Below are 26677 nucleotides of genomic sequence, written 5' to 3'. Positions count from 1 at the left end.
CCTGGCCAGGGCATTGCTTATATTTTTTATTGCAATTATATATATAACATAAAAGTCACCATTTTAACCATTTTTTTAAAATTTTTTTAAAGATATATTTTATTTTATTTTTAACTTTATTCAGTTTTTTTTAGAGAGAGAGAGAGAGGAGAGAGAGGAGCAGAAAGCATCAACTCCCATATGTGCCTTGACCAGGCAAGCCCAGGGTTTTGAACCGGTGACCTCAGCATTCCCAGGTCAACACTTTATCCACTGCGCCACCACAGGTCAGGCCATTTTAACCATTTTTAAGTGTACACGTCAGCGGCATTGAGCACAGTCACATTCTTATGCAGCCATCCCCACCATCCATCTCCTGAAGTTTTTCATCTTTCCAAACTAAAATCTGTCCCCATTAAACAACAGTTCTCTATTCCCTCTCTCCTGGCCCCCTGCACACACTCTTCTCTCTGTCTCTGCATTTGACCACTTGAGGGACCTCATAGAAGTAGAATCAAACACTGCTTGTCCTTTTGTGTCTTACTTACTTCACTTAGCCCAGTGTCTCCAAGGTTCATCTATTTGTAGCATTTGTCAGAATTTCCCTTTTTTTTTTTTAAGGTTGAATAATGTTCCATTGTAAACAAAACCACATTCTGTTTCTCCATTCACTGGTCAGTGAGCACATGGGTTATTTCTAACTTTTGACTATTCTGAATTATGCTACTGTAAACATGGCTATATAAATATCTACTCCTCTTTCTATTATTGATTCTTTTGGGTAAATACTCAGAAGTGGAATTCCTGGATCATACAATAATTCTATGTTTAAACTTTTTTTTTTTAACTTTTATTTTATTTTATTTATTTTTTACAGAGACAGAGAGTGAGTCAGAGAGAGGGATAGACAGGGACAGACAGACAGGAACACAGAGATATGAGAAGCATCAATCATTAGTTTTTTTCATTACGCTTTGCAACATCTTAGTTGTTCATTGATTGCTTTCTCATATGTGCCTTGACCGTGGGCCTTTGGCAGACCGAGTAACCCCTTGCTGGAGCCAGCGACCTTGGGTTCAAGTTGGTGGGCTTTTTGCTCAAACCAGATGAGCCCACGCTCAAGCTGGCGACCTCGGGATCTCAAACCTGGGTCTTCCGCATCCCAGTCTGATGCTCTATCCACTGCGCCACCGCCTGGTCAGGCTATGTTTAAACTTTTAAGGCAGTGGTCCCCAACCTTTTTTAGGCCACGGACCGGTTTAATGTCAGAAAATATTTTCACGGACCGGCCTTTAGGGTGGGACGGATAAATGTATCATGTGACCGAGACAAGCGTCAAGAGTGTCTTACAGGGATGTAACAGAGGGAATCTGGTCATTTTTTAAAAATAAAACATCGTTCAGACTTAAATATAAATAAAACGGAAATAATGTAAGTTATTTATTCTTTCTCTGCAGACCGGTACCAAATGGCCTATGGACCGGTACCAGTCCGTGGCCTGGGGGCTGGGGACCACTGTTTTAAGGAACTGCCATACTATTTGCCAGATGTTGCTTATGTTTTCAAAGAAGGAATAATTGACTTTCACCTAGTAGGAACCTGTTGAAATGCCGACCCAAAAGGATAAGAATTTCTACCATGTCAGAGCTTGTTGCATTATTATAAAGTCTAGTTCTCAAGATAACCTTACAGGGTACCAGCCACCAGACAGAAGAGCTCCCTGTCAGCCAAGCACCCCGCCATCACAGTGAGGTATGACATCGATGCTGTGTAAATGCAAAAAAGGGCTGAAGTGAGCCAGGGGTTGCTCTTCCAACAGTCCAGATGCAGCCTGACAGCCCCCGGCACCATCAGCTGGCCCAGCAGGGACAGCAGCTCTTCTGAGCTCTGTACCCTGGGAAGGATCAGTTAGAGTAATAGTGACCCCTTGCACTTGGCAAATGACAAGAAACTTTGCCTGGCACTTGTCACCTAATTTGCTCCTCATTAGGTAACCTGGGGCTATTAATGTCACTTACCAGGTCAGGAAGCAGATGGGGAGAACTAGGTGCTGTCTCTGCCAGTAAATGAAAAAAAGTGGAATTCAATTCAGATCCTCCAGTGCCAGAGCCCAGACCTCTTACTCTCCTGTGCTTTTATAACACAGCACTGTGAAACACACTGCTGTTGCTTTTAATTAGAATATCTCAGGCATCCAAATATGATTCGAAAGTAATATAGCAGCCATGCACTCCTCACAGCCTTTGAGAAACACTATTACTGGTAGAGTTGAAGCCCTATGTGTCCCCCTACTCAATGCCATTGTTTTTGGGAACTACTGTGTGCAACCAACATGCTATAAAACTTTATAAAATGGTATATTGGATAGATCTTCCTGTAACTTGCTTTTTTTTCTCCTTAATGTTACATTCTTGAGATTTATCCATCTTGATATATGTAGCTCTAGTATATTCAGTAAAGTGGCAGAAATAAATAGCTTAATGAGCAACAGTGCAGAAAAGCATTTTTTATTTTGTATTTAGGGGTTAGTTCACAACACTGAAATCGAAAAATTGTTTAATGTGTTTTTTTCCTCGAAGATTTAAAGTGTTACTTCCCACATTTAAATCTTTAATATACCAGAAACTTATGTGTATATATGGTGTGAGGTAGAGAGCACATGTTTTTGTTTTTCATCACCATTTCTTTTGTGGTCCGTCCTTTCCCCACTTTTAGCACCCCATCCAGCACACTTCACATGTTGGAACTGTGAATAGGTCCGTTCCCAGCTCTCTCTTGCACTCCTTTGGCCTCTGTCTATGCCTAGACCACTATACTCTGTCCTAATTCAGTGATCCTAAGGATGAATATCAGTGTCTGGTAGAACAGGTCACGTCCAACCATTTTCTTCAGAATTTGTTTGGCTAAACCAAACGGGAGTTGATATTCACAAACAACAGTTCCAATAAGGGGTTAATATCCAAAATATATAAGGAACTCACAAAACTCAGCAACAAACAAGCAAACAATCCAATCAAAAAATAGGGAGAAGAACTGAACATACACTTCTCCCAAGAAGATAAACAAAATGGCCAACAGATATATGAAAAGATGCTCGTCTTCACTAGCTATTCGAGAAATGCAAATCAATATTACACTGAATAATTTTGGTGCGAATGAATGTAAACTGGTATAACCATTATGGAAGACAGTATGGTGGTTCCTAAAAAAATTAAGAATAGAACTACCATGTGACCCAGCAATCCCTTTACTGGGTATCTACCCAAAACCTAGAGAACAGTGGTACATAAAGACACATGCACCCCCATGTTCATCGCAGTATTGTTAACAGTGGCCAAGACATGGAAACAATCAAAGTGTTTCTCGATAGAGTATTGGATAAAGAAGATGTAGTCCATAAGTACAATGGAATACTACTCAGCCATAAGAAATGATGACATTGCCATTTACAATAACATGGATGGACCTTGAGAACATTATACTGAGTGAAATAAGTAAATCAGAAAACGCTCAGAACTGTATGGTTTCACATGTAGGTGGGATATAAAGCTGAGACTCATAGACATAGATAAGAGTGAAGTGGTTACCAGAGGGAAGGAGGGAAGGGTGAGGGATGTAAAGGGGGTCAAATATATATCCCACATAGGTGGAATATAAAACTCAGACTCATGGACATAGATAAAAGTGAAGTAGTTAGTGGGGGAGGGGAGTAAAGAAGGACAAATATACATGATGGAAAATGATTTGACTTTTGGTGATGAGCACACAATGCAATCAGCATTTCAAATACTAGAGAGATATTCACCTGAAACCTATGTACTCTTATTGATCAATGTCACCCCATTGAGTTTAAGTTCAAAATAAAAAAAAATTAAAAATAAAATTCCCTTGGCTATCATTAGCTCTTTGCTTGTCCATATAGTTTTTAAGATCAGCTTGTTGAGTTGATAAAGACTGCTGAAATTGTTATGGTGATCGCATCAAACTTAAACATCATTTGGGAGAGAACTGACATCCTTCCAATATCGACTCTTCCTGTCCATAAATACATAAGTTCTGTTTGTCTTTCTCTTTAATGCCTTTCAATAGAGTTTTATACTTTACTTCATAATGGTTTTACATATTTTGTGTCAAATTTATCCCTATGTGCCTCATTTATGATTATTGAAATATTTTTCATATCACATTTTCAATTGCTAGTATGTAGGAACAGTTAATTTTTGTGTATTGACTGTGTACTGAACAACTTTACTGAACTCTAACTTTAATATTTTCTGTATATTTAAAGTATTTTCTGTGTACACATTTCCAATATCTGTGAATGGTAATAGTTTTGATTCTTCATTCCAAATCATTACACTTTGTTGTTTGTCTTATCCTCCCATTCTAACTGGAGACTCCAGGACAGTGTTAAATAAAAGTGGTTAAGATACATGCTGATGATGTTCAGTGTTAGATGAGGTACCTTTAACCAGATGTCTGGGAACTGGGGACTCTCATAAGAGAGCATCTTCCTTTTGAATAATATTTCTCAAATTGGCATGGATGTGTGCCTGTGTGTGCTGGCATGCCAAGTTTGATGTCAGTCAGCAGAGGTCTTTTCAGACAGACATCTCCATCAAAGTCTGTGAGTTATTGTTCCCCTGTGGAGAATCACTCCTATAGGGAGAAACAATGAACAATGGAAGTCCGTTCTACCCTCAGTTATGATAGGAGAGAGAAAAATGTGAAATCTGCTGTTTTAGAATGTAATACCAAAATGTGTCTAGAATCCACATTGCTGCAAAAAATAATTCTTTGAATTATTTTAAGAAGACCTGAAAAGTGAAGGCATTGCAGTAAATAATTTGTATGGTACCTTGAATGTGAGAGTTATGAACAAGTACCATTTGATTCTCTTTCATACTTGATTAATGGGATGTTTAAATCAGGGGTTGGGAACCTTTTTGGCTGAGAGAGCCATGAACACCACATATTTTCAAATGTAATTCCGTGAGAGCCATACAACAACCCGTGTACATTACGCATTATCCAATAAAAATTTGGTGTTGTCTTGGAGGACAGCTGTAATTGGCTCCAGCTACCCGCAACCATGAACATGAGCAGTAGGAAATGAATGGATTGTAATACATGAGAATGTTTTATATTTTTAACATTATTTTTTTAATTAAAGATTTGTCTGCGAGCCAGATGCAGCCATCAAAAGAGCCACATCTGGCTCGCAAGCCATAGGTTCCTGACCCCTGGTTTAAATAGTGATCATTCTTGACTAATTTTTTAATCTTCCTTTCTCTTCTGCCAGAAACTTGTTTTAACCAGCAGTGCTAGTGTCATCTTTGAGGGCACTGACATCAAGAATGGAACTGAGGACCTGCCTTATGCCATGAAACCCATTGACTACTACACGGAGACAAAGATCTTACAGGAGAAAGTACGTATCTGAGAACTGGTTGAGTGTCAAGCAAGTTCCATGAATGTCTGAAGGGCTTAGATTCTTAAGAAAAATATTTGTGAATATATGAAGGTAGTATTCTGAAGCCTAAGTATCTAAAGTATTATTTGTGGGTGAAATTCAGTTTAAAAAATCTTAACAGCCCTGTCTGGGTAGCTCAGTTTGTTTCAATGTTGTCCCAATACACCAAGGTTGTGGGTTCGATCCCCAGTCAGGACACATACAAGAATCAACCAGTGGATGCTTAAATAAATGGAACAACAAATCTCTCTCTCTCTCCCTCCCTCCCTCCTTCCCTTTCTCCCTCCCTCCTTCCCTTTCTCCCTCCCTTCCTTCCTCTCTCTCTCTAAAATCAATAAATTAAATTTTATTTAAATCATAGCAAAATAGCTTAATACGACCAGATACCTCTCTGAGTCTTTTACAGGAACTGCCTCATTTAAACTTCAGAATAACCCCCTAAGGTGGATACTATTATCATCACCATATTACAGATGAGGACAATTGATGTCCAGAGATTCAGAGCCTTCCTGAGGCCATGCAGCTAGTAGGTGGCTGAACCAAGGCAGTTTAGCTCCAGAGCCTGCACTCAAACTCACTCTGTGCAGGGTTACTCAGTTGCTATAGAAATCAGGTAATTTATGATGCCTCAAAGTGTGCAGGTAAACCTTGGGTTTAACACACAAGGAGTGTGTTTTCATTTAAAATGTTTTCCTGGTGGCACTCTTGTTCCCCTCCCTTTTTAAAAATTAAACAGTGGAAGGATCTTGCTTTATTTTAAAGAAAAGTAGTTTTCTACTTGGCAACCTGGCTTTTCCTGGGAGCACCTGGTTTTACCAGCAGTCTGAGTTGAATAACAGACACCAAGCCTTCAGACTCCTGGGCTCCAGGGATCCTAACAGCTGCCAGCTCCAGGATTAATGTCCAGGAAGGACACTACCCTGAAGATAGCTACAGCTGAAGGCCATGGGTGCTCATCGGCCACAGACAACTTCACTTAGATGGGCAGCTTGGAGTTTACCTCTCCCAGGTGTCTGTAGCACATAATAGCCACTGAGGGTTCTCTCATAGCTAATACTTACGGAGCCAAAGTTTAGTGCCAAATTGGTAATAGTCCCACCATACTACCTGAAAGCCTGCTGCCTGTTTGCTATTACTCCAGCTCAAAAAGTCCTAGAACTCATCTTCAGAGAGTCAGAAGGTCCTCCCCAATCTAGGGGTAGAAGCCTAGTATTTTGCAAGCTAGTGTTCTGTATCTGTCATCTTGCTCCTTGGAACAGAGAGTCTACAGAGCTTCCACCTGCTTGGATTTGACTCAAAGAGCATTGAAGCTTCCACTGGGCCCTGTGCACTCTCACTCAAGACACCTGGAACTCCCACCCTTTGTGTTCAGGAGCTGCAAGTGACAGCTATGGCTCAGACTATCAGTGTGTCATTTGCATTGACTTTTTGTGCTCACCTGAAAAAAAGCAAAGCCCATAAATGACTCCAGCAATAACGACCCTGGAGCCTCCTGTCATCTGCTGTTGGCATACAATAACTCACTGTTGGCTTTCAGACCTCCCAACATAAAAAATGGAATGTGGTGTTGATCTAAGGCCCTTTTCACCTCTCATCTTTTTTAAAAGATTTTGTTTATTGATTTTAAAGAGGGAAGAGAGAGAGGGACAGGGAACTAGAAGTATCAACTGGTAGTTGCTTCACTTTAGTTCATTGATTGATTGCTTTTTCATATGTGCCTTGACTGGGCAAGCCCAGGGCTTCTCTTTTTCTATTTTAATTTTACAATTTTATTTAGACAATTAATTTTAACGGGGTGACACTGGTCAACTGGAGTACCAAGATTTAGAGAAAACATCTCCAGATCATTTTGACATTCGATTATCTTATATACCATACCCATCACCCAAAGTCAAATCATCCTCTGTCACCATTTATTTGATTTTCTTTATGCCCCTCACCTCCCCCAACCCCCTCCCTCTCCTCTCCCCCCCCTCCGTTCCCCCCCCCCTGTAACTTTCACACTCTAATCTATGTCCATGAGTCTCAATTTAGTGTCCCACCTATGTATGGAATCATACAGTTCTCAGCTTTTTCTGATTTACTTATTTCACTCAGTATAATGTTATCAAGGTCCATCCATGTTGTAAATGATCCTATGTCATCATTTCTTATGTCTGAGTAGTATTCTATAGTATATATGTACCGCATCTTCCTTTTCCAATCATCTATTGAAGGGCTTTTTGGTTGTTTCCATGTCTTGGCCACCGTGAACAGTGCTGCAATAAACATGAGGCTGCATGTGTCTTTATGTGCCAATGTTTTTGAGTTTTGGGGGTATATATCCAGTAGAGGGATTGCTGGGTAATATGGTAGTTCTATTCTTAATTTTTTGAGGAATCACCATACTTTCTTCCTAATGGTTGTACTACTTTACATTCCCACCGACAGTGAATGAGGGTTACTTTTTCCCCACAGCCTCTCTGACACTTATTACCTGTTTTATTGACACAAGCTAATCTAGCAGGTGTGAGGTGGTATCTCATTGTAGTTTTGATTTGCATTTCTCTAATAGCTAGTGAAAATGAGCATTTTTATATATCTGTTGGCCACTTGTATTTCTTCTTGTGAGAAATGTCTTCATGTCCTCTTCCCAATTTTTTATTGGATTGTTTGCTTGTTTGTTGTTGAGTTTTGTGAGTTCTTTGTATATTTTGGGTATTAGGCCCTTATCTGAGCTCTTGTTTGAAAATATCATCTCCCATTTAGTTGGCTATCTGTTTTATTGTCAGTTTCTCTTGCTTTGCAAAAGCTTCTTAGTCTGATGCAGTCCCATTCATTTATCTTTGCCTTTACTTCCCTTGCCTTTGGAGTCAAATTCATAAAATGTTTTCTATGGCCAAGGTCCATGAGTTTATGTTTTCTTCTATGTAATTTATTGTTTCAGATTTTATATTTAGGTCTTTGATCCATTTTGAATTAATTTTTGTGCAAGGAGACAAACTGTAGTCAAGTTTCATTCTTTTGCATGTGGCTTTTCAGCGTGCCCAGCCCCATTTATTGAAGAGGTTTTCTTTTCTCCATTGTGTGTTTTTGGCTCCTTTATCAAAGATGATTTGACCACATATATGTGCTTTTATTTCCGGGGTCTATTCTGTTCCTTTGGTCTGAGTGTCTATTTTTCTGCCAATACCTTGCTGTTTTGATTATTGTGGCTCTGTAGTAAAATTTGAAGTTAGGTTTGTAATGCCCCCAGCTTCGTTTTCTTCCTTAGGATTACTTTGGCTATTCAGGTTTTTTGTGGTTCCATATAAACCTGATTTTTTGTTCCTTTTCTTTAAAAAATGACATTGAAATTTTGATGAGAATTGTATTAAATTTGTATATTTCTTTGGGTAATAGGGTCATTTTAACTATATTTATTTTTCCTATTCCAGAACAATGAATATTTCTCCATTTCATTTTGTCTTTTTCGATTTCCTTTAACAATGCTTTGTAGTTTTCATTATATAGGTCCTTTACATTCTTTGTTATGTTTATTCCTAGGTATTTTTTGTTGTTGTTGTGATCGTAAAAGGGATTATTTTTTTAGTTCATTTTCTGAAGTGTCATTATTGGCATATCAGAAAGCAATAGACATCTGTATATTAATTTTGTTTCCTGCGATCTCACTGCATTCGTTTATTGTTTCTAATAGCCTTTTCATGGAGTCTTTGGGGTTTTCTATATACAAAATCATGTCATCTGCACAAAGTAAAACCTTTACTTTTTCTTTCCCAATAACAATGCATTTTATTTCTTTTTCTTGTCTGATTGCTCTGGCTAGAACTTCCAGCACTACGTTGAATAGGAGTGGAGAGAGTGGGCACCCTTGTCTTGTTCCTGATATTAGAGAAAATGTTTTCAGTTTTTGGCCATGTAGTATGATGTTAGCTGATCGTTTGTCATAAATGGGCTTTATTATGTTGAGATATTTTCCTTCTATAACCATTTTATTGAATGTTTTAAACATAAAATGATGTATTTTATCGAATGCCTTTTCTACATCTATTGCAGTGGTTCTGAAACTTTTTGAAGTTGGGGTGCATTTAAAATCTTACAAATTGTAGGCACACTATATACAGATTTTTGACAAATGTGATAATTAAGTCAAATATTAAAGAAAAAGTACAAAGTCCAAGCATGCTTTTATGGTAATTAAATGAAAAAATATGACAAAATTAAATTTATTCAGACATTCATAAACATTTTTATGTTACATTTATTTAGTTTTGCTTTTTAGAATTCGTAAAAAAGGAATTAAAAAATAAAAAATGACAAAAAAGTTATCTTTTTATATATATACAATAGATACATTCTTAGTAAGATTTAGTAAATTCGGCAGGTCCCGGCACAAATGTGTTAAGTTTTTTTATTCTTGTGTTTATGAGAAACATGAGCCTGATGTGTCCTAGCAATTTCTTCAATGTTTGGGCATATATTTGAGAGGCAAACTCTCATTTCCTTGTCAATACATTGAAGAATTCCTCTCTTTTTACTCTTAATTGTGTTGAGGGTAGAAAATCCTAATTCACATAAATAAGATGTTGAAAATTATAGTAAAATGTTCAAAGCTTTTTTAGATATTGCCACATATTCTTCTTTTATAGAAATCCAAAAGGCTTCAAGAGACAATTCCTTATGTTTAATCATCAATCTAAAATACCCCCTATACATATCATTTTTTTCTTAATTTATTTATTTATTTATTTTGTTTACATAGATTCTAGTGTCTCCCCGAATGCATCACCCCTCCCCCATATTGCCCTCAATATCTTACCCCCCTCCTTAAAGATCCCTCCCCCCTTCCCTTCAGGTTTATTTCCATTCCTCAGTTCACATTGTTCCTTGGATTCCTCAAATAAATGAGGTCATATGATATTTTTCTTTCTCTGCCTGGCTTATTTCACTCAACATAATAGTTTTCAGGTTCATCCATGTTGTTGCAAAAGGTAATATTTCCTTCTTTTTCATGGCCCCATAGTATTCCATTGTATATATGTATCACAGCTTTTTAATCCACTCGTCCACTGACAGACACTTGGGCTGTTTCCAGATCTTAACTATTGTGAACAATGCTGCCATAAATATGGGGGTGCATTGCTTTTTTTGAGTCAGAGATATGGTGTCCTTAAAATATATTCCTATCAGTAGGATGGCTGGGTCAAAAGGCAGTTCCATTTTTAATTTTTTGAGGAATCTCCATACTGTTTTTCACAGAGGTTGCACCAGTCTGCATTCCCACCAGCAGTGCAGGAAGGTTCCCTTTTCTCCACATCCTCGCCAGCACTTATTCTGTGTTTTGTTGATGAGCACCATTCTGACTGGTGTGAGGTGATATCTCATTGTAGTTTTAATTTGCATTTCTCTAATGATTAGTGATGTTGAACATTTTTTTATCTTCCTATTGGCCATCTGTATGTCCTTTTTGGAGAAGTGTCTATTCATTTCTTTTGCCCATTTTTTTATTGGATTGTTTGTCTTCCTGGTGTTGAATTTTACAAGTTCTTTATAAATTTTGGTTATTAACCCCTTATCAGTTCTATTGTCGAATATGTTCTCCCATTGTATGGTTTGTCTTTGTATTCTGTTCATATTGTCCTTAGCTGTGCAAAGCTTTTTAGTTTGATATAGTCCCACTTGTTTATCCTGTCTTTTATTTCACTTGCCCGTGGAGATAAATTAGCAAATATATTGCTGCGAGAGATGTCAGTGAGCTTACTGCCTATGTTTTCTTCTAAGATGCTTATGGTTTCATGATTTACATTTAAGTCTTTTATCCATTTTGAGTTTATTTTTATGAATGCTGTAAAGTTGGTGGTCTAGTTTCATTTTTTTTGCAAATAGCTGTCCAATTTTCCCAACACCATTTGTTAAAGAAACTGTCTTTACTCCATTGTATGTTCTTACTTCCTTTGTCAAATATGAGTTGTCCATAGAGCTGTGGCTTTATTTCTGGGTTCTCTGTTCTGCTCCATTGATCTATATGCCTGTTCTTAAGCCAGTACCAGGCTGTTTTGAGTACAATGACCTTGTGGTATAACTTGATATCAGGAAGTGTGATACCTCCCACTTTATTCTTCTTTTTCAAGATTGCTGAGGCTATTTGTGTTCTGTTTTGGTTCCTTATAAATTTTTGGAATATTTGTTCTATATCTTTGAAGTATGTCATTGGTATTTTAATTGGTACTGCATTGAATTTATAAATTGCTTTGGATAATATAGACATTTTTATGATGTTTATTCTTCCTAACCATGAGCACAGTATATGCTTCCACTTGTTTGTGTCTTCCTTGATTTCTTTTATCAATGTTTTATCATTTTCCAAGTACAAGTCTTTAACCTCCTTGGTTAAATTTACTCCTAGGTACTTTATTTTTTTTTTTGTTGCAATAGTGAAGGAGATTGTTTTCTTAATTTCTCTTTCTGACATTTCATTGGTGTATAAAAATGCCTCTGATTTCTGAATATTAATTTTATATCCTGCCACCTTGCTGAATTCATTTATCAGGTCCAGTAGTTTTTTGACTGAGACTTGAGGGTTTTCTATATACAATATCATATCATCTGCAAATAATGATAGTTTTACTTCTTCTTTCCCAATGTGGATGCCTTTTATTTCTTCTTCTCGTCTGATTGCTGTAGCTAGGACTTCCAATACTATGTTGAATAAGAGTGGTGAAAGGGAGCACCCCTGCCTTGTTCCTGATCTTAAGGGGATTGCTTTTAATTTTTGTCCATTAATTATGATGTTGGCTGTGAGTCTGTCATAGATGGCCTTTATCATGCTGAGATATGTTCCCTCTATTCCCACTTTGCTGAAAGTTTTGATCATAAATGGGTGCTGGATTTTATCAAATGCTTTTTCTGCATCTATTGAAATATCATGTGGTTTTTCTCCTTCCTTTTGTTTATGTGGTGAATCACATTGATTGACTTACGAATGTTGTACCATCCTTGTCTCCCCAGAATAAATCTCACTTGATCATGATGTATGATGTTTTTCATGTATTGTTGGATCCGGTTTGCTAATATTTTGTTGAGGATTTTAGCATCTAAATTCATCAGGGATATTGGCCTATAATTTTTAGATGCAGGGTTAGGTTGTCTTTGCCTTATTTTGGAATCAGAATTATACTCGCCTCATAAATGGAACTTGGAAGTGTTTCTTCCTTTTGATTTTTTGAAATAACTTGAGAAGGATAGAAGTTAGTTCTTCTTTGAGTATTTGGTAGAGTTCAACAGTGAAGTCATCAATCCCGGGGCTTTTGTTTTTTGGGAAGTTTTGGTAACTGTTTCAATCTCATTTGTTGTAATCAGTCTGTTTAGGTTTTCTGATTCTTCCAGATTGATTTTTAAAAAATTATATGTTTCAAGGAATTTGTCCATTTCACCTAGGTTATTTAATTTTTTGGCGTACAGTTCTTCATAGTATTTTCTTACAATATGTTGTTTCTGTTGTGTCAGTTATTTCTCCACTCTGATTTCTAATTTTATTTATTTGAGTGCTCTCTTTTTTTCTTGGTGAGTCTGGTTAAAGGTTCATCAATCTTGTTTACCGTCAAAGAACTAGCTCTTGGTTTCATTGATCCTCTGTATTGTTTCTTTAGTCTCTATGTCATTTATTTTCGCTCTGATCTTTATTATTTCCTTCCTTTTACTAGCTCTGGGATTTACTTGCTGTTCTTTTCCTAGTTCTTTTAGATGCAGGGTTAGGTTGTTTATTTGAGCTTTTTCTAGCTTCCCTATGAATGCCTGTAGTGCTATGAACTTTCCTCTCAGGACTGCCTTTGTTGTGTTCCATAAATTTTGAGTTGTTGTGTGCTCATTATCATTCGTTTCTGGGAATTTTTTTATTTCTTTTTTAATCTCGTTGTTAACCCATTTGTTATTTTATAACATGCTATTTAGTTTCCATGTGTTTGAGGATTTTTCCATTTTTCTGTTGTGGTTGATTTCTAGTTTAATCCATTGTGATCAAAGAAAATGCTTGATATGATTTCAATCTTCTTAAATTTGTTGAGTTCAAGTTCTTAAAACTTCAAGTTCCCCTAAAATCCATTTTCTGTTGTCTTTTATTGATGGCTGCTTGTTGGGCTCAGTACTATAATTCAGTGACTAGGTATGGTATTAGATGTGGTCTACTTCTTAGCCTCAGGTGTCATTCTATCCAGACATTTTAGCTCCTGCTGTGTGGTCTGTCTACCAGGCCTCCACCACTGCTGCTTCCCAGGGCTTTTGGGCTCAGGTGCTGCTGGCTCCAGCCCACCTCCATGACCACTGCTGCCCTGGTCAGTCTCACGCGTGCCGCACACTCATTTGGACTGCTTCCGGGGCTGCCTTGGTCCGCTCAGATGTCAGCGGCCACCTCGGGGGTTGTCGCGCGTGCCCGCTCAGATCACTGTCAAAGTCACCGGTGCTATTGTACCACTGAGGGCATGTCCGCACCCTGAACAGGTTTGCGTGCTGCTCGGATTCCTGCAGTAGCTGGTCCGACTTCCACCATGGCTAGCAGGCTCGCGCGTGCCCACGCTTTCCACCTCAGCTGCCACTCAGGGCTCCGCCTCCGCTCGAATCACTGCCCAGAGCGGGCCACTCAGCCAGCAGGGCTGTGTATGAGCCTGGGCTTCACCAGTGGCAACAATGGTTTCTGGCTCAGTGGGCCGGCTTGCATGTGCTCGCTTAAACCTCCGCAGCCGTGCCCTGCCACCTCTAGCCTGTCTGCCCCAGGCAAGCACTCAGCAGTGGGGTGGTTGATGTAGCTTAGACCTCTGCACTCCCTATTTGTGTCCCTAACATGGTGCCTGGCTCTAAGCACCTTTGTTCTAGCTAGGGTAGGGGAGCCTCTAGTGGACAGGGCACTTTCTTTCTTTTGCTGGTGATGCTGGTTCACTTTTAATTTGGGGAGTGACTCAGCCCAGGGGTTAGTTTGTCCTCCTGGAGCTCCAGGAAAGTGGCTGTGAGCGAGGCTCTCCATGCAGTTCCTTTAATATGGAGCCTGGGTCTGAGAGTCCTGCCTTCTCTCAAATCATGTCTAGGCTTTTTTCTCAGCCAAATATAGTTCATCAGCCCCTTCCAGGGCTCTAGGCTGGGATTCTGGTTTTGGGGATAAGGACCTGCAACTTGCTGGACAGCCCTCCCCTTTGTGAAAGTTCCTCCCGGGCACCACTCCCCGCTTCCAGGAGCAAGGCAGCCTTCTCTGTGTCTCCACTTTTCCTACCACACTCAGTGTGGGTTCTTTGTTGGTGCATCTGCCAACTCTGTGGCCATCGTGACCCCTCCCCCATACATAGTATCTTAACTTTATACCAAACAAAGGATAAAAGAAACTTGCCTCCGGTCTCTCCCGGGAACATGGGTGGGGGGGGGGGTAGCGTAAACAATCCAGCACCACAGCTTAATAGCCTTTTGAAACCTAATCAGTCAAGTGAGGTGGGGGTTGGGCAGAATGTCAGTTTACAGCCAATTCCCCACAACTCCGTCCCCCAAAAATCTAAACTCCAAAAACCCTGTAGGTTTTTTGGTCCCCAATAGGCACATATTTCTCTGCAATACCATAGGGCACACCTGGAAATCTTCTAGGGCGCACCAGTGTGCCCTGGCGCACACTTTGAGAACCAGTGATCTATTGATAGGATCTTATAGTTTCTGTTCTTTGTTTTGTTGATATGATATATTACGTTAATTGTTTTATGTATGTAGAACCATCCTTGTGATTGAATAGGATAAGAACCAAATCTTCTTTGAATGTTTGATAGAATTCACTAGTGTAGCCGTCTGGCTCTGGACTTTTATTTTTTGGGAGGTTTTTGATAGTTGTTTCTGTTTCCTCCCTGCTTATGGGTCTGTTTAGGCTTTCTGTTTCTTCATGATTCAGTCTAAAGATTGTATTGTTCTAGGAATATATCTATTTCTTCTACATTGTTAAATTTGGTGGGATATAGTTTTTCAAAGTATTCTATAATAATTCTTTGTATATCTGCAGTATCTGTGGTAATTTCTCCTTTTTCATTTTGGATTTTGTTTATATGAGTCTTTTCTCTTTTCTTTTGTGAGTCTTGCCACAAGAATTTTTCAATTTTATTGATCTTTTCAAAGAACCAGGTCCTTGTTTGATTGATTCTTTTTTTATAGTTTTTCTGTTCTCTATTTCATTTATTTCTGCTCTGATTTTTATTATTTCCTTTCTCCTGCTGGTTTTGGGTTGCCTTTGTTCTTCTTTTTCTAGTTCCTTAAGATGTGATGTTGTTTGCTTGGGCTCTCTCTTGTTTGTTCATATAAGCTTGTGGTGATATGAACTTCCCTCGTATTACTGCTTTTGCTGCATCCCAGAGATTCTGATAATGTTGTTGTTGTTTTCGTTTGTCTGTATATATCTTTTGATCTCTGCTTTTGTTTCTTCTTTGACCCACTCATTTTTTATAAGTATGTTGTTTAATATCCACATTTTTGAGATTTGTTTACTTTTTTGCAATTGAATTCTAGTTTCAAAGCTTTGGGGTCAGAAAACATGCTTGGTATAATTTCAGTCTTTCTGAATTTGTTGATGTTAGTTCTGTGGCCCAACATATGGTCAATTCTTAAGAATATTCCAGCTACACTGGAGAAAGATGTATATTCTGACGTTTTGCAATGAAATGTCCTATGATGTCTATCATATCTAGTTTTTCTAGTGTTTCGTTTAAGGCCGATATTTCTTTATTGATTTTCTGTTTGGATGAACTATAGAGCCGTCAGTGGTGTATTGAGGTCTCCAAGTATGATGGTATTTTTGTCGGTTTTATTTTTAGATCAGTTAGTAGATGTCTTATATGCTTTGGTATTCCTTGGTTTGGTGTGTATATATTAAGAAGTGTTATGTCTTTTTGATTCAGTGTCACCTTTATCATTATAGAACGACCATCTTTGTCTCTGATTACCTTTATTATCTTGTAGTCAGCATTGTTAGGTATGACTATGGCTATACCTGCTTTTCTTTGGATATTATTTGCTTGGATAATCATTTTGCAACCTTTCGCTTTGAATTTGTTTTTATCCTTGTAGCTTAGATGTGTTTCTTGAAGGCAGCATACAGTTGGATTTTCTTTTTTGATCCACTCTGCTACTCTGTCTTTTTATTGGTGAGTTCCATCCATTTACATTTCATGTAATTATTGACACTTGAGGGTTTCCTATTGCCATTTTATATATTGCTTTTTGATAGCTCTGTTTCTTATTTTGTTCTTTTGTTTTTCTGTCATTCATTTGTTTTTGTTTGGTTGTATTCCATACTTCTTTCCTCTGTTTCTTCTTTTTTTAAGCTATGTGTTTCAGTAGTGGTAACTTCAGGGGTGGTTATCATTAGATTATTAAAAGAATATATATCATATTCATTGTAGTCCATTATCTCATGAGTGCTTCTGCACTCCATCCTCCTTTGCTACTGCTAATATTTGTCCTCTCCCCTTTTTTGTTTTTGTCACAGATTATTCATATTTCTATTGTGATCTTTTTGGAGCTTTTATTTGTGATTTTGTTTTGTTTTGTTCTTTGTATCTGGTCAGATAACCCCCTTTAGTGTTTCCTGAAGTTGGGGTTTTCTGGTGATAAATTCTGTCATCTTCTCTATATCTGAATTTTTTATTTCCCCTTTATATTTGAAGGATAGCTTTGATGGATATAGTATTCTTGGCTGGAAGTTCCTCTCTTTCAGTACTTCAAATATTAGGGTCCACTCTCTTCTGGTTTGTAGAGTTTCAGCTCAGAAATCTGATGATAGCCTAATGGGCCTTCCTTTATATGTTGTATTCTTCTTTACCCTAAGCCCAGGGTTTCAAACCAGCAACCTCAGCATTCCAAGTTGACGCTCTATCTACTGTGCCACCACAGGCCAGGCTACCTCTCTTATTTTTAATAACAGAGTTGAGCCTTGGTAGTGGGTATTGGAAGGCTTATTTAGTCATTCTACCATTGCTATGGGGACCAAGGGCCTGGCAGAAAGAGGAGAGACAGCTCTAGGAATCTTGTGAGGCCACTTCTCCACTGTTGAGTTGCTATAGTGGTTATATAAACTCAATCAGCAAGTAAGTTTGTGAATCAGTGTCATCCCATTAAATTCAATTAATTTAAAAAAGTACAACATTAAAAAATACAAATAACTTAAACTCTCTGGAACCTAAATATGTATAAAAAATTTTGTCATCATAAAGTAGAAATCCTAGGTGAGGTATAACTTACTTACCAAGTGTATACTTACTGAAATAATTGGCATGGGCCATCCCATTTAATCAACACACGGCCTTGTCAGTATAGACAGCAATAGTCCCCATTTTAAACAGTAACATAAATTATTCAGCTTCTCTGTACTTTAAACCCTTAAGTTTGTTTTTCCATTAAGCCACACAAAATACTGCTTTTATCTCTCACTGACAGTGGATGGCGGGAACAGTGGCTCCCTCTTCTTGAGCACTGAATAGATACTGGCCCTGCTCTGAGGATTTTACCTGTATTGGGTGCCTTGCTTCTCCCAGACCCTTCAGCCTCTCAGTCCCTTCTTTCTGGCCCACATGGGTTCACCAGAGTCTCTTCCTGCGAGGTGGTACTCAGAACTGACCAAAGAGCCGAAGACTAGTGGAAACAGGCAGTCAGCACATAGAGCCTAAAGCAAGATCCTGTTTGGTGGCAGCAGCCTTGTGGGAGGCTCAGGCTAACTGGCTCACAAGAACCCTCAGATTTGTTTCCACAAAGTACTGCCAAGGCTTGTCTTCCCGTGGCTGCATTTGTACATTGTAGTCTTGAACCCAAACCTAGGCCTTTCTGTTTTATCTTACTGGTTTGACCCAACTATCTCTCCTGCATTTTCTGATTTGGGGGGTGGGGGTGAGTGGAGCAGAGAAGCAGCCAGACTTATACTGGTCCCTGATGCAGGTCTTCAACCCAGGGCAGTAGGTGGCATCTGTGTCCCCTGTGGGAGATGCTGCTTAGCTGGAGCAGCACATCCACCATGAACTCACTCCTGCTCTCCTACAGGAAGTCCTGGGTGCCAATGATCCTGAGAAGAATTTCTTAACCACAGCCATCCGCCCCCATGGCATTTTTGGTCCAAGGGACCCCCAACTGGTCCCCATCCTCATTGAGGCAGCCAAAAAAGGCAAGATGAAGTTCATGATTGGGTAAGTTGGTCCATGGTTCCTCTTCTTCAAGACTCCTTGAGCTCACTGTAACAAGGATTGGTCACATCCAGCTCTCTTCTTATGTGGCCTTCTCTACTGCCCTCTGTGTTTGTTTCCTGGGGTTGCCACAACAAATGACCCATACTGGGAGACTTAAAGACATAGAAATGAATTCTCTCCCAGTTCTGGAGGCCAAAAGTCTAAAATACAGCTGTGGGCAGAATTGGTCCCTTCAGAAGATACTGAGAGAGAGAATCTCTTCCAGGCCACCAGCTTGTGGTGGTGGCCGGCAGCCCTTGGAATTTGGCTTGTAGATGCCTCCAATCTCTACCTCCATCTTCACATGACATTCTTTTCTCTGTGTGCCTATGTCCAAATTTCCCTTGTTTTATCAGGACAGCAGCCATTGGATTTAGGGCCCATTCTACTCCAGTCTGACCTCACCTAACATTCATTATATCTGCAAAGACCCTATTTCCAAATTAGGGCACATCCACTAGTTCCAGGGGGACAGGAATTGGTAGAGGACACCACTCAACCTAGTATATACCCTTTCAGTCAGGCTTGGGGAATATTTGTGTCCCTGTTTGGAAATTTGGGAACAGGCTCAGAGAAGAAAGACTGACCCAGGGTCAGGGGCCAGGCCCTCAACTCTCCTTGCATCTATGAAAATAGGTGGAGGCGCTAACATTCCTTCTTGAGGAAAGCACAGGCGGCCTTGTGGCTGTCTCACCTATACATGTACTCTCCCTCCATTTTTCCCTTTCGCCCTGTCTTCTCTTTTGTCACCTTGCCTCCATGCCTCTCACTTGGCCTCCTGCTACCTGACCTATTGCTTTGAGGGATTACACAGAGCTCGTAGAAACACTTGAGGCCAGAGTAAGGCATTAGCCCAGAGTGTCCTGGAAAGAGTTAAGAGCTGCTGTCCAAATTGGATCCCAGAGCAGATAGCACCAGTGTTGGCCATGTTGGGATCGGGCAGGCAGAGGACCAGGCTTTCAAATTTATTAGTTGTCCCTTAAATACCCCACTGCCTCTGAAGGCCCCTTGCATGTCTTTAACAACTACAGATGTCCAGGTGTGCCAGCAACTGGCACTGCCAAGGCAGATAGCAATCTTTCAAACACTGAGACTTGGGAGCATCCCTGGGTCCATGTGCAGGGTCTCCATGTGCAGCTGAGTGCTCCCAGTCCAGTGGAACCATGTCTGTATGCCCACAGAAATGGGAAGAACTTGGTGGACTTCACCTTTGTGGAGAACGTGGTACACGGACACATTCTGGCTGCAGAGCACCTCTCCCAAGACACAGCCTTGTGTGGGAAGGTAAGGCACCTGCTTCTCCCAGCTTGACAGTGGCTGGCCCACCACATCCTTCTCCTGCACGTTTTCCCATCTGCAGATTTTTTTCTCTGTATGATTGGATTCACTGACACATTCTCTCCATGATTCTGCATCCTGGTAGACTTGCTTTAGGATCTCGTTGGGTCAAGGTTGAACCACTGTGGTCGGCAGTACGGTGTCATGGCAGTACCACATCACACAGGGCAGCCAAAATCCAGCGGAGTGAGCTGGGATTGAACAGAGATTCAGGACCTGGTTTTCTGTGCATTTAACCTGGCTGCCTGCCATGGACATGGCTACTGCAGGCAGGGTCCCATGAATACTGAACAGAGTGTTTGCTATTCACCCTTTCTTCCACTCATTTTAGATATCTTTATTTTTTTTTCCATCTCCCCACCATGCTTATACTTCTCACCACTCCTGAGAGACAGATGTATCGGAATAGCCTGGCATTTGCTACCCCGTGGGCAGGATGGGCATGTGGGGGAGGGGAGCGCTCACCCAGAGATGGGAGAGCCCCTCATCCTTTCCTCTTATTCCAGGGCCCCGTCTTCCTTGTTTCACACTTCTGCCTTTGCAATCACTCCTATTTGGGTTTCATATTTTTCTCCTGGACTTCTGCCATTTTCCCACTCATATAACTCTTAGGATGGGTGTAGCTTTTGGTTTAGACCAGGCACACCACATTTAAGAAATATATTATGACCCATTCATTGCATCTGAAGATAAGAAGATGAGTTTTACCATGATTAACATAGTTATTAAATTAAATTAAAACTGCCTTCCCAAGTGCAGTTTAAGCTTCACTTAGGCCCTGGCCGGTTGGCTCAGCGGGAGAGCGTCGGCCTGGTGTGCGGGAGACCCGGGTTCAATTCCCGGCCAGGGCACATAGGAGAAGCGCCCATTTGCTTCTCCACCCCCCACTCCCCCCTCCTTCCTCTCTGTCTCTCTCTTCCCCTCCCGCAGCCAAGGCTCCATTTGAGCAAAGATGGCCCGGGCGCTGGGGATGGCTCCTTGGCCTCTGCCCCAGGCGCTAGAGTGGCTCTGGTCGCGGCAGAGCGACGCCCTGGAGGGGCAGAGCATCGCCCCCTGGTGAGCAGAGCGGCACCCCTGGTGGGCGTGCCGGGTGGATCCCAGTCGGGCGCATGCAGGAGTTTGTCTTACTGTCTCTCCCCGTTTCCAGCTTCAGAAAAATACAAAAAAAAATACCCTGGCATATAGCCTGACCAGGTGGTGGTGCAGTGGATAGAGCATTGGACTGGGATGCGGAGGACCCAGGTTCGAGACCCCAAGGTCACCCAGCCTGAGCGCGGGCTCATCTGGTTTGAGCAAAGCTCACCAGCTTGAGCCTAAGGTCACTGGCTCGAGCAAGGGGTTATTCAGTCTGCTGAAGGCCCACAGTCAAAGCACATATGAGAAAGCAATCAATGAACAACTAAGGTGTTGCAACGAAAAACTGATGATTGATGCTTCTCATCTCTTCGTTGTTGTCTATCTGTCCCTCTCTCTTTCTCTCTGTCTCTGTAAAAAAAAAAAAAAATCCTAGCATATAGATGAAATTTTCATTGCCTTCCTTCTCTACACCAAAAGCTGTAAATCAAAAAGTTGTCTCTGCCAACAGCTGACACTTGCAGATTAGAGGACCACAGAAATGCTGTGATCGCATGGACTTAATGTCTTCCTCACTTTTGAGCTACCCTAAAGGGCTGGAGCAGGCAGACAGGCGATGAGTAGCCACTGGTTTCCCAAAATATTGGTCCTGGGCTAGGCCAGTAGCTGTGGCTGAGCTCTGAGTTCTGAGCATTGCCTGCTCATCCCTCCAGCTGAGAACCAATCTCTAATTTCTTGTTCTCTTTCCAGGCATTCCACATAACCAATGATGAACCCATTCCTTTCTGGACGTTCCTGTCCCGCATCCTGACAGGCCTGAATTATGAAGCCCCCAAGTACCACATCCCCTACTGGGTGGCCTACTACCTGGCCATACTGCTGTCCTTCCTGGTGATGGTGATCAGTCCTGTCGTCCAGCTCCAGCCCACTTTCACACCAATGCGGGTTGCACTGGCTGGCACGTTCCACTACTACAGCTGCGAGAAAGCCAAAAAGGTCCTGGGCTACCAGCCACTAGTCAATATGGGTGACGCTGTGGAAAGAACTGTGCAGAGCTTCCACCACCTGCGGAGGGTCAAGTGAGGCCCCCAAAAGTGGGCCTTCTCACCACATTTTCCTGCCAGTAGCTCGCCCCTGTGGATCAATAAACTAACCTCCTTCAAATGAGTTTCCTCAGATCTTGGGTCTCTCCTGCCAGTTAAATGGGAGCACACTCAGCCTTTCCATGACCACAAGCAGTGCAAAAACAGCAGACATTTCTCTCTTTGTAGGGTCATATTTGAACTTCTTTTAGCAGGCAGCTTTGCATTCTGCTGTTTTTGTGTTCTCTTTCTCCCATCCCCCTCCCCCCTGCATTTCTTATCAATCCCACTGTCCTTGTACATAATGAAGGAAGCTGTAGGCAAGAAACAACCCATTTCCTAATTGAGAATGGAGAACTAGATTTATTTCCATGCAAACCATTACAAGAATAGAAGCCACAGACTATTCAAGGAGCCACAGTACAAATATTGCAGAAGAAAAGTCAGAAACACATGGTGAAACTTCAAATGGATATTTTAAATAGATACAGAGTTTAGAGAAAACACTTTTAAAAAGCTAAACAACTATAACCCTCCTCCCCAGTCCCTGGTGGTTCCTCTACATGCCTCCAAGTTCTCTCAGGCCCAGCTGCAGTGCCTGCCTGCATTGGTATTTCATAAAATACTCTGTCATGGACACATATCTCTTTATCAACAGGGACCTGTTGTCCTCAGTGGCACAGAGGTGGGCTGCACCTGTGGCATGTTAATTTAGCTGTTTAGCTGCTCTCCTGATACAGGACATCTGGCTGCTTGACTGAGGCATCAAGAAGGTCGGACAGAAGAGAGCCTCCTTTATCTCTTTGGAGTTTGGGCAGAAATTCTATTAGGTAGCTCAGAAAGGTTGACTTCCCTCATAGAACCCTTCATACTCATAACCCTTACACCAATTTCTAGAATGCCAAGCACATATGATTCAGTGTTCTGTATTTTCCAGTGATATTCTGCTTACAGAACCTGATTTCTTCTTAGACTAATTGACATGTAATCTTAAAAACTTCTGTTCTCTGCCTTTGTCCTAAGTTGGCAAGGCTGGAATAAAGACATTGTACATCCCATGTAATACGAGCATGAGCCCCTCCTGTGGGGAGACCGCTAAGATGATGGGATTGAGGGGATATAAACAGAAATAAGACAGTCGTTGCCCCAAAGGCACTTAGAATAGAGAGGTTAAGATATGGTCACAGTCCCCTGTAATATCAGGCAAGAAATGATACACACACTTGAGAAAAGGTGGTGTAAGTTCAGAGGAAAAAGACAAGACCATCAAAAAGACCTTTGTGGCCTGACCAGGCGGTGGCGCAGTGGATAGAGCATCGGACTGGGATGCGGAGGACCCAGGTTCGAGACTCTGAGCTCGCCAGCTTGAGCACGGGCTCATCTGGTTTGAGCAAGGCTCACCAGCTTGGACCCAAGGTCGCTGGCTTGAGCAAGGGGTTACTCGGTCTGCTGAAGGCCCGCAGTCAAGGCACATATGAGAAAGCAATCAATGAACAACTAAGGTGTCGCAACGAAAAACTGATGATTGATGCTTCTCATCTTTCTCCGTACCTGTCTGTCTATCCCTCTCTCTGACTCTGTCTCTGTTAAAAAAAAAAAAAAAAAAACTGTCAAAGTGACAGCATTGAGTCAGACCTTGATGGATGGATACAGAGTCCATAGTGTAGGTCCCTAGGTGGCATTTCAGGCTAAAAGATCAGTTTACAGTCTAGGAATTCATAGTTTCGTTAGTAGTGTGTTACCTTTTTCAGATTCAGTGAAGTACAGAAGTAACCAGCCTGGCTTGAGGTGAGAGGTGTGGAACAGTGGGAAACCAGCTAGGCTGAAGAGGTAGGCAAGCCCCTGAATGCCAAGCCAAGGGGGGCTGAACTTTACCCTGTAGGCCAGGAGTCCCCAAACTTTTTACACAGGGTCCAGTTCACTGTCCCTCAGACCGTTGGAGGGCCGGACGATAAAAAAAACTATGAACAAATCCCTATGCACACTGCACATATCTTATTTTAAAGTAAAAAAACAAGACAGGAACAAATACAATATTTAAAATAAAGAACAAGTAAATTTAAATCAACAAACTGACCAGTATTTCAATGGGAACAATGCTCCTCTCACTGACCACCATTGAAAGAGGTGCCCCTTCCGGAAGTGCGGTGGGGTCAGATAAATGGCCTCAGGGGGCCACATGTGGCCCACGGGCCATAGTTTGGGGACCCCTACTGTAGGCAAACGGACAGTTTGCAAAAATCAAGAAACTCATTTCAGCCACCTTAGTGGAGCCTAGGAGACTAGATAGCAAGTAACAAAAGTGATCACTGATATGTTCCTGGAAATAGAAATGAAGCCTTAGTGAAAGCACCTAGAGAAAAGAGCTTGTAGCCCAGGGGTCCCCAAACTACGGCCCGCGGGCCGCATGCAGCCCCCTGAGGCCATTTATCCGGTCCCCACTGCACTTCTGGAAGGGGCACCTCTTTCATTGGTGGTCAGTGAGAGGAGCATAGTTCCCATTGAAATACTGGTCAGTTTGTTGATTTAAATTTACTTGTTCTTTATTTTAAATATTGTATTTGTTCTCGTTTTGTTTTTTTACTTTAAAATAAGATATGTGCAGTGTGCATAGGGATTTGTTCATAGTTTTTTTTTTTATAGTACGGCCCTCCAACAGTCTGAGGGACAGTGAACTGGCCCCCTGTGTAAAAAGTTTGGGGACCCCTGTTGTAGCCTCTCCAGCACTTGTTATTCCCTGTCTTGTTGATAAAAGCTAATCTAACAGGTGTGAGGTGGTATCTCATTGTAGTTTTGATTTGCATTTCTCTAACAGCTAGTGAAAATAAGCAGCTTTTCATATATCTGTTGGCCATTTGTATTTCTTCCTGATAGAAGTGTCTGTTCATGTCCCCTCCCCATTTTTTAATTGGATTGTTTGCATGCTTGTTGCTGAGTTTTGTGAGTTCTTGACATATTTTGGATATTAGGCCCTTATCTGAGCTGTTGTTTGAAAATATCATCTCCCATTTAGTTGGCTATTTGTCTTGTCAGTTTCTTTTCCTGTGCAGAGCTTCTTAGTCTGATGCAGTCCCATTCATTTATCTTTCCCTTTACTTCCCTTGCCTTTGGGGTCAAATTCATAAAATATTATCTATGGCCAAGGTCCATGAGTTTAGTACCTATGTTTTCTTCTATGTAATTTATTGTGTCAGATCTTATATTTAGGTTTTTGATCCATTTTGAATTAGTTTTTGTGCAAGGAAGATGATTTGACTTCAGGTGATGAGGATACAGCATAATCAACTGTCCAAATGATGTGGAGATATTTTCTCTAAATCTGTGTACTCTAGTTGACCAATGTCACCCTGTTAAATTTAATTGTCTAAATTAAAAAAAAAAAAAAAAAAAAAAAAAAAAAGCTTGCTGCCTATTTACTGAGGGAAGACAGGGAAGGAAGAAGCCAGTTCTCTCGGGAGAATTCTGCTTTTAGAGCTGCTGGGAGGAGGGTCTCTGCTTGGAAAACTGAAGCTGGCATACCTCACTGAGGAGCATCAAGGGACAAAGTGCCCTCAATTTTGTCCTCCCTGCCTCCCTGGGAAAATGCTAGCAGCTGCCTTGACCAAAGATGTCCCTCATCAAACTCTGGACTATACATATTTCCACGTTTGTTAGGTGCTGCCCAGGCTTCAGTGGTGAACAAAACAGACTCAGCCTGCAGCTGACATTCTACTGGGGTCATGCAAATCAACACATAATTGTAAACTTGAAGGTTCCAGAAAGGAAAAGTGTGGGAGAGAGAGTGGGCTGAAAGTAAACCTGGCCCAGATGGAAATGGGGCAGAACGGCCATCCAAGGCTTCCTAAGGAAGCAGCATCTGTGCAAATCAGAAATGGGAGACTGAGATCATTAAGTGGCTAGGGGAGCCCTGCAGACAGACCCGGAGCACCCAGTGGGCAAAGAGCTGCCCGCCCCTCCTAGTAAGGGCTTTTGCCACCATTCCTTTCTCTCCCCTGCTATCCTGACCCAGACCTATGTAAACCACCCCCTCAACCTGTTTGAAGAAAGTATGACTGCCAGGAAACCATAGGCTCCACCCCCTCCTGCAAGAGCTTGTTAGAAACTCTGGGTCCCCACCCCACACCTACTAAACCAAGACTATGGGATTGGGCCTGGCACATTGTGTTCCCAAGACCTACCAGTGTTTCTGAACCACGGAAGTGGCCTCCCACCAGGTCACTGAGTCTAGCTAGAACCTCATCTCAGTCCCTGCAAGACTAAACTTGTCCCTTCACAGGCCCAAAGTCCCTGAGCCACCCCAACCTGTTCCTTTCCTGAAGTCTGATAGCTATGCCACACGCTTCCCTAAAATGAGTTCCTGGAAAATCTACCAAGGCCTGTGCCTCTCCCATGGCACATCCTTCTATAGAATCAGGGCTGAAGGAAAGAGGATAGCCGAAAGTCCATGCCCATTCCTGCATGTTCGCTGGGGAGATCTCTCAGTGGTCTTTCCTCCTCACTGATGCACCTGGCTCCATCCACAC

The 26677-nt window shown here is 41.3% G+C and overlaps 1 protein-coding gene across 1 annotated transcript in view; it reads left to right on the top strand.

The window, feature by feature from the left end:
• NSDHL (NAD(P) dependent steroid dehydrogenase-like) overlaps positions 1-23763 on the top strand; it is a 40133-nt gene extending 16370 nt beyond the window's left edge. Inside the window, exons 5-8 of the mRNA XM_066356902.1 lie at positions 5282-5410; positions 18479-18621; positions 19842-19944; positions 21823-23763. Of these exons, the coding sequence (XP_066212999.1) occupies positions 5282-5410; positions 18479-18621; positions 19842-19944; positions 21823-22155 (708 nt within the window). The 3' untranslated portion in view covers positions 22156-23763. The remainder of the gene's footprint in view (positions 1-5281; positions 5411-18478; positions 18622-19841; positions 19945-21822) is intronic.
• Positions 23764-26677: the final 2914 nt, after the last annotated feature.

The sequence above is a fragment of the Saccopteryx leptura genome, chromosome X, assembly GCF_036850995.1.
Source record: "Saccopteryx leptura isolate mSacLep1 chromosome X, mSacLep1_pri_phased_curated, whole genome shotgun sequence".
NCBI lineage: Eukaryota > Metazoa > Chordata > Mammalia > Chiroptera > Emballonuridae > Saccopteryx > Saccopteryx leptura.
Note: the sequence above shows the minus strand (reverse complement) of the source record. Positions and strands in the feature narration are given on the sequence as shown.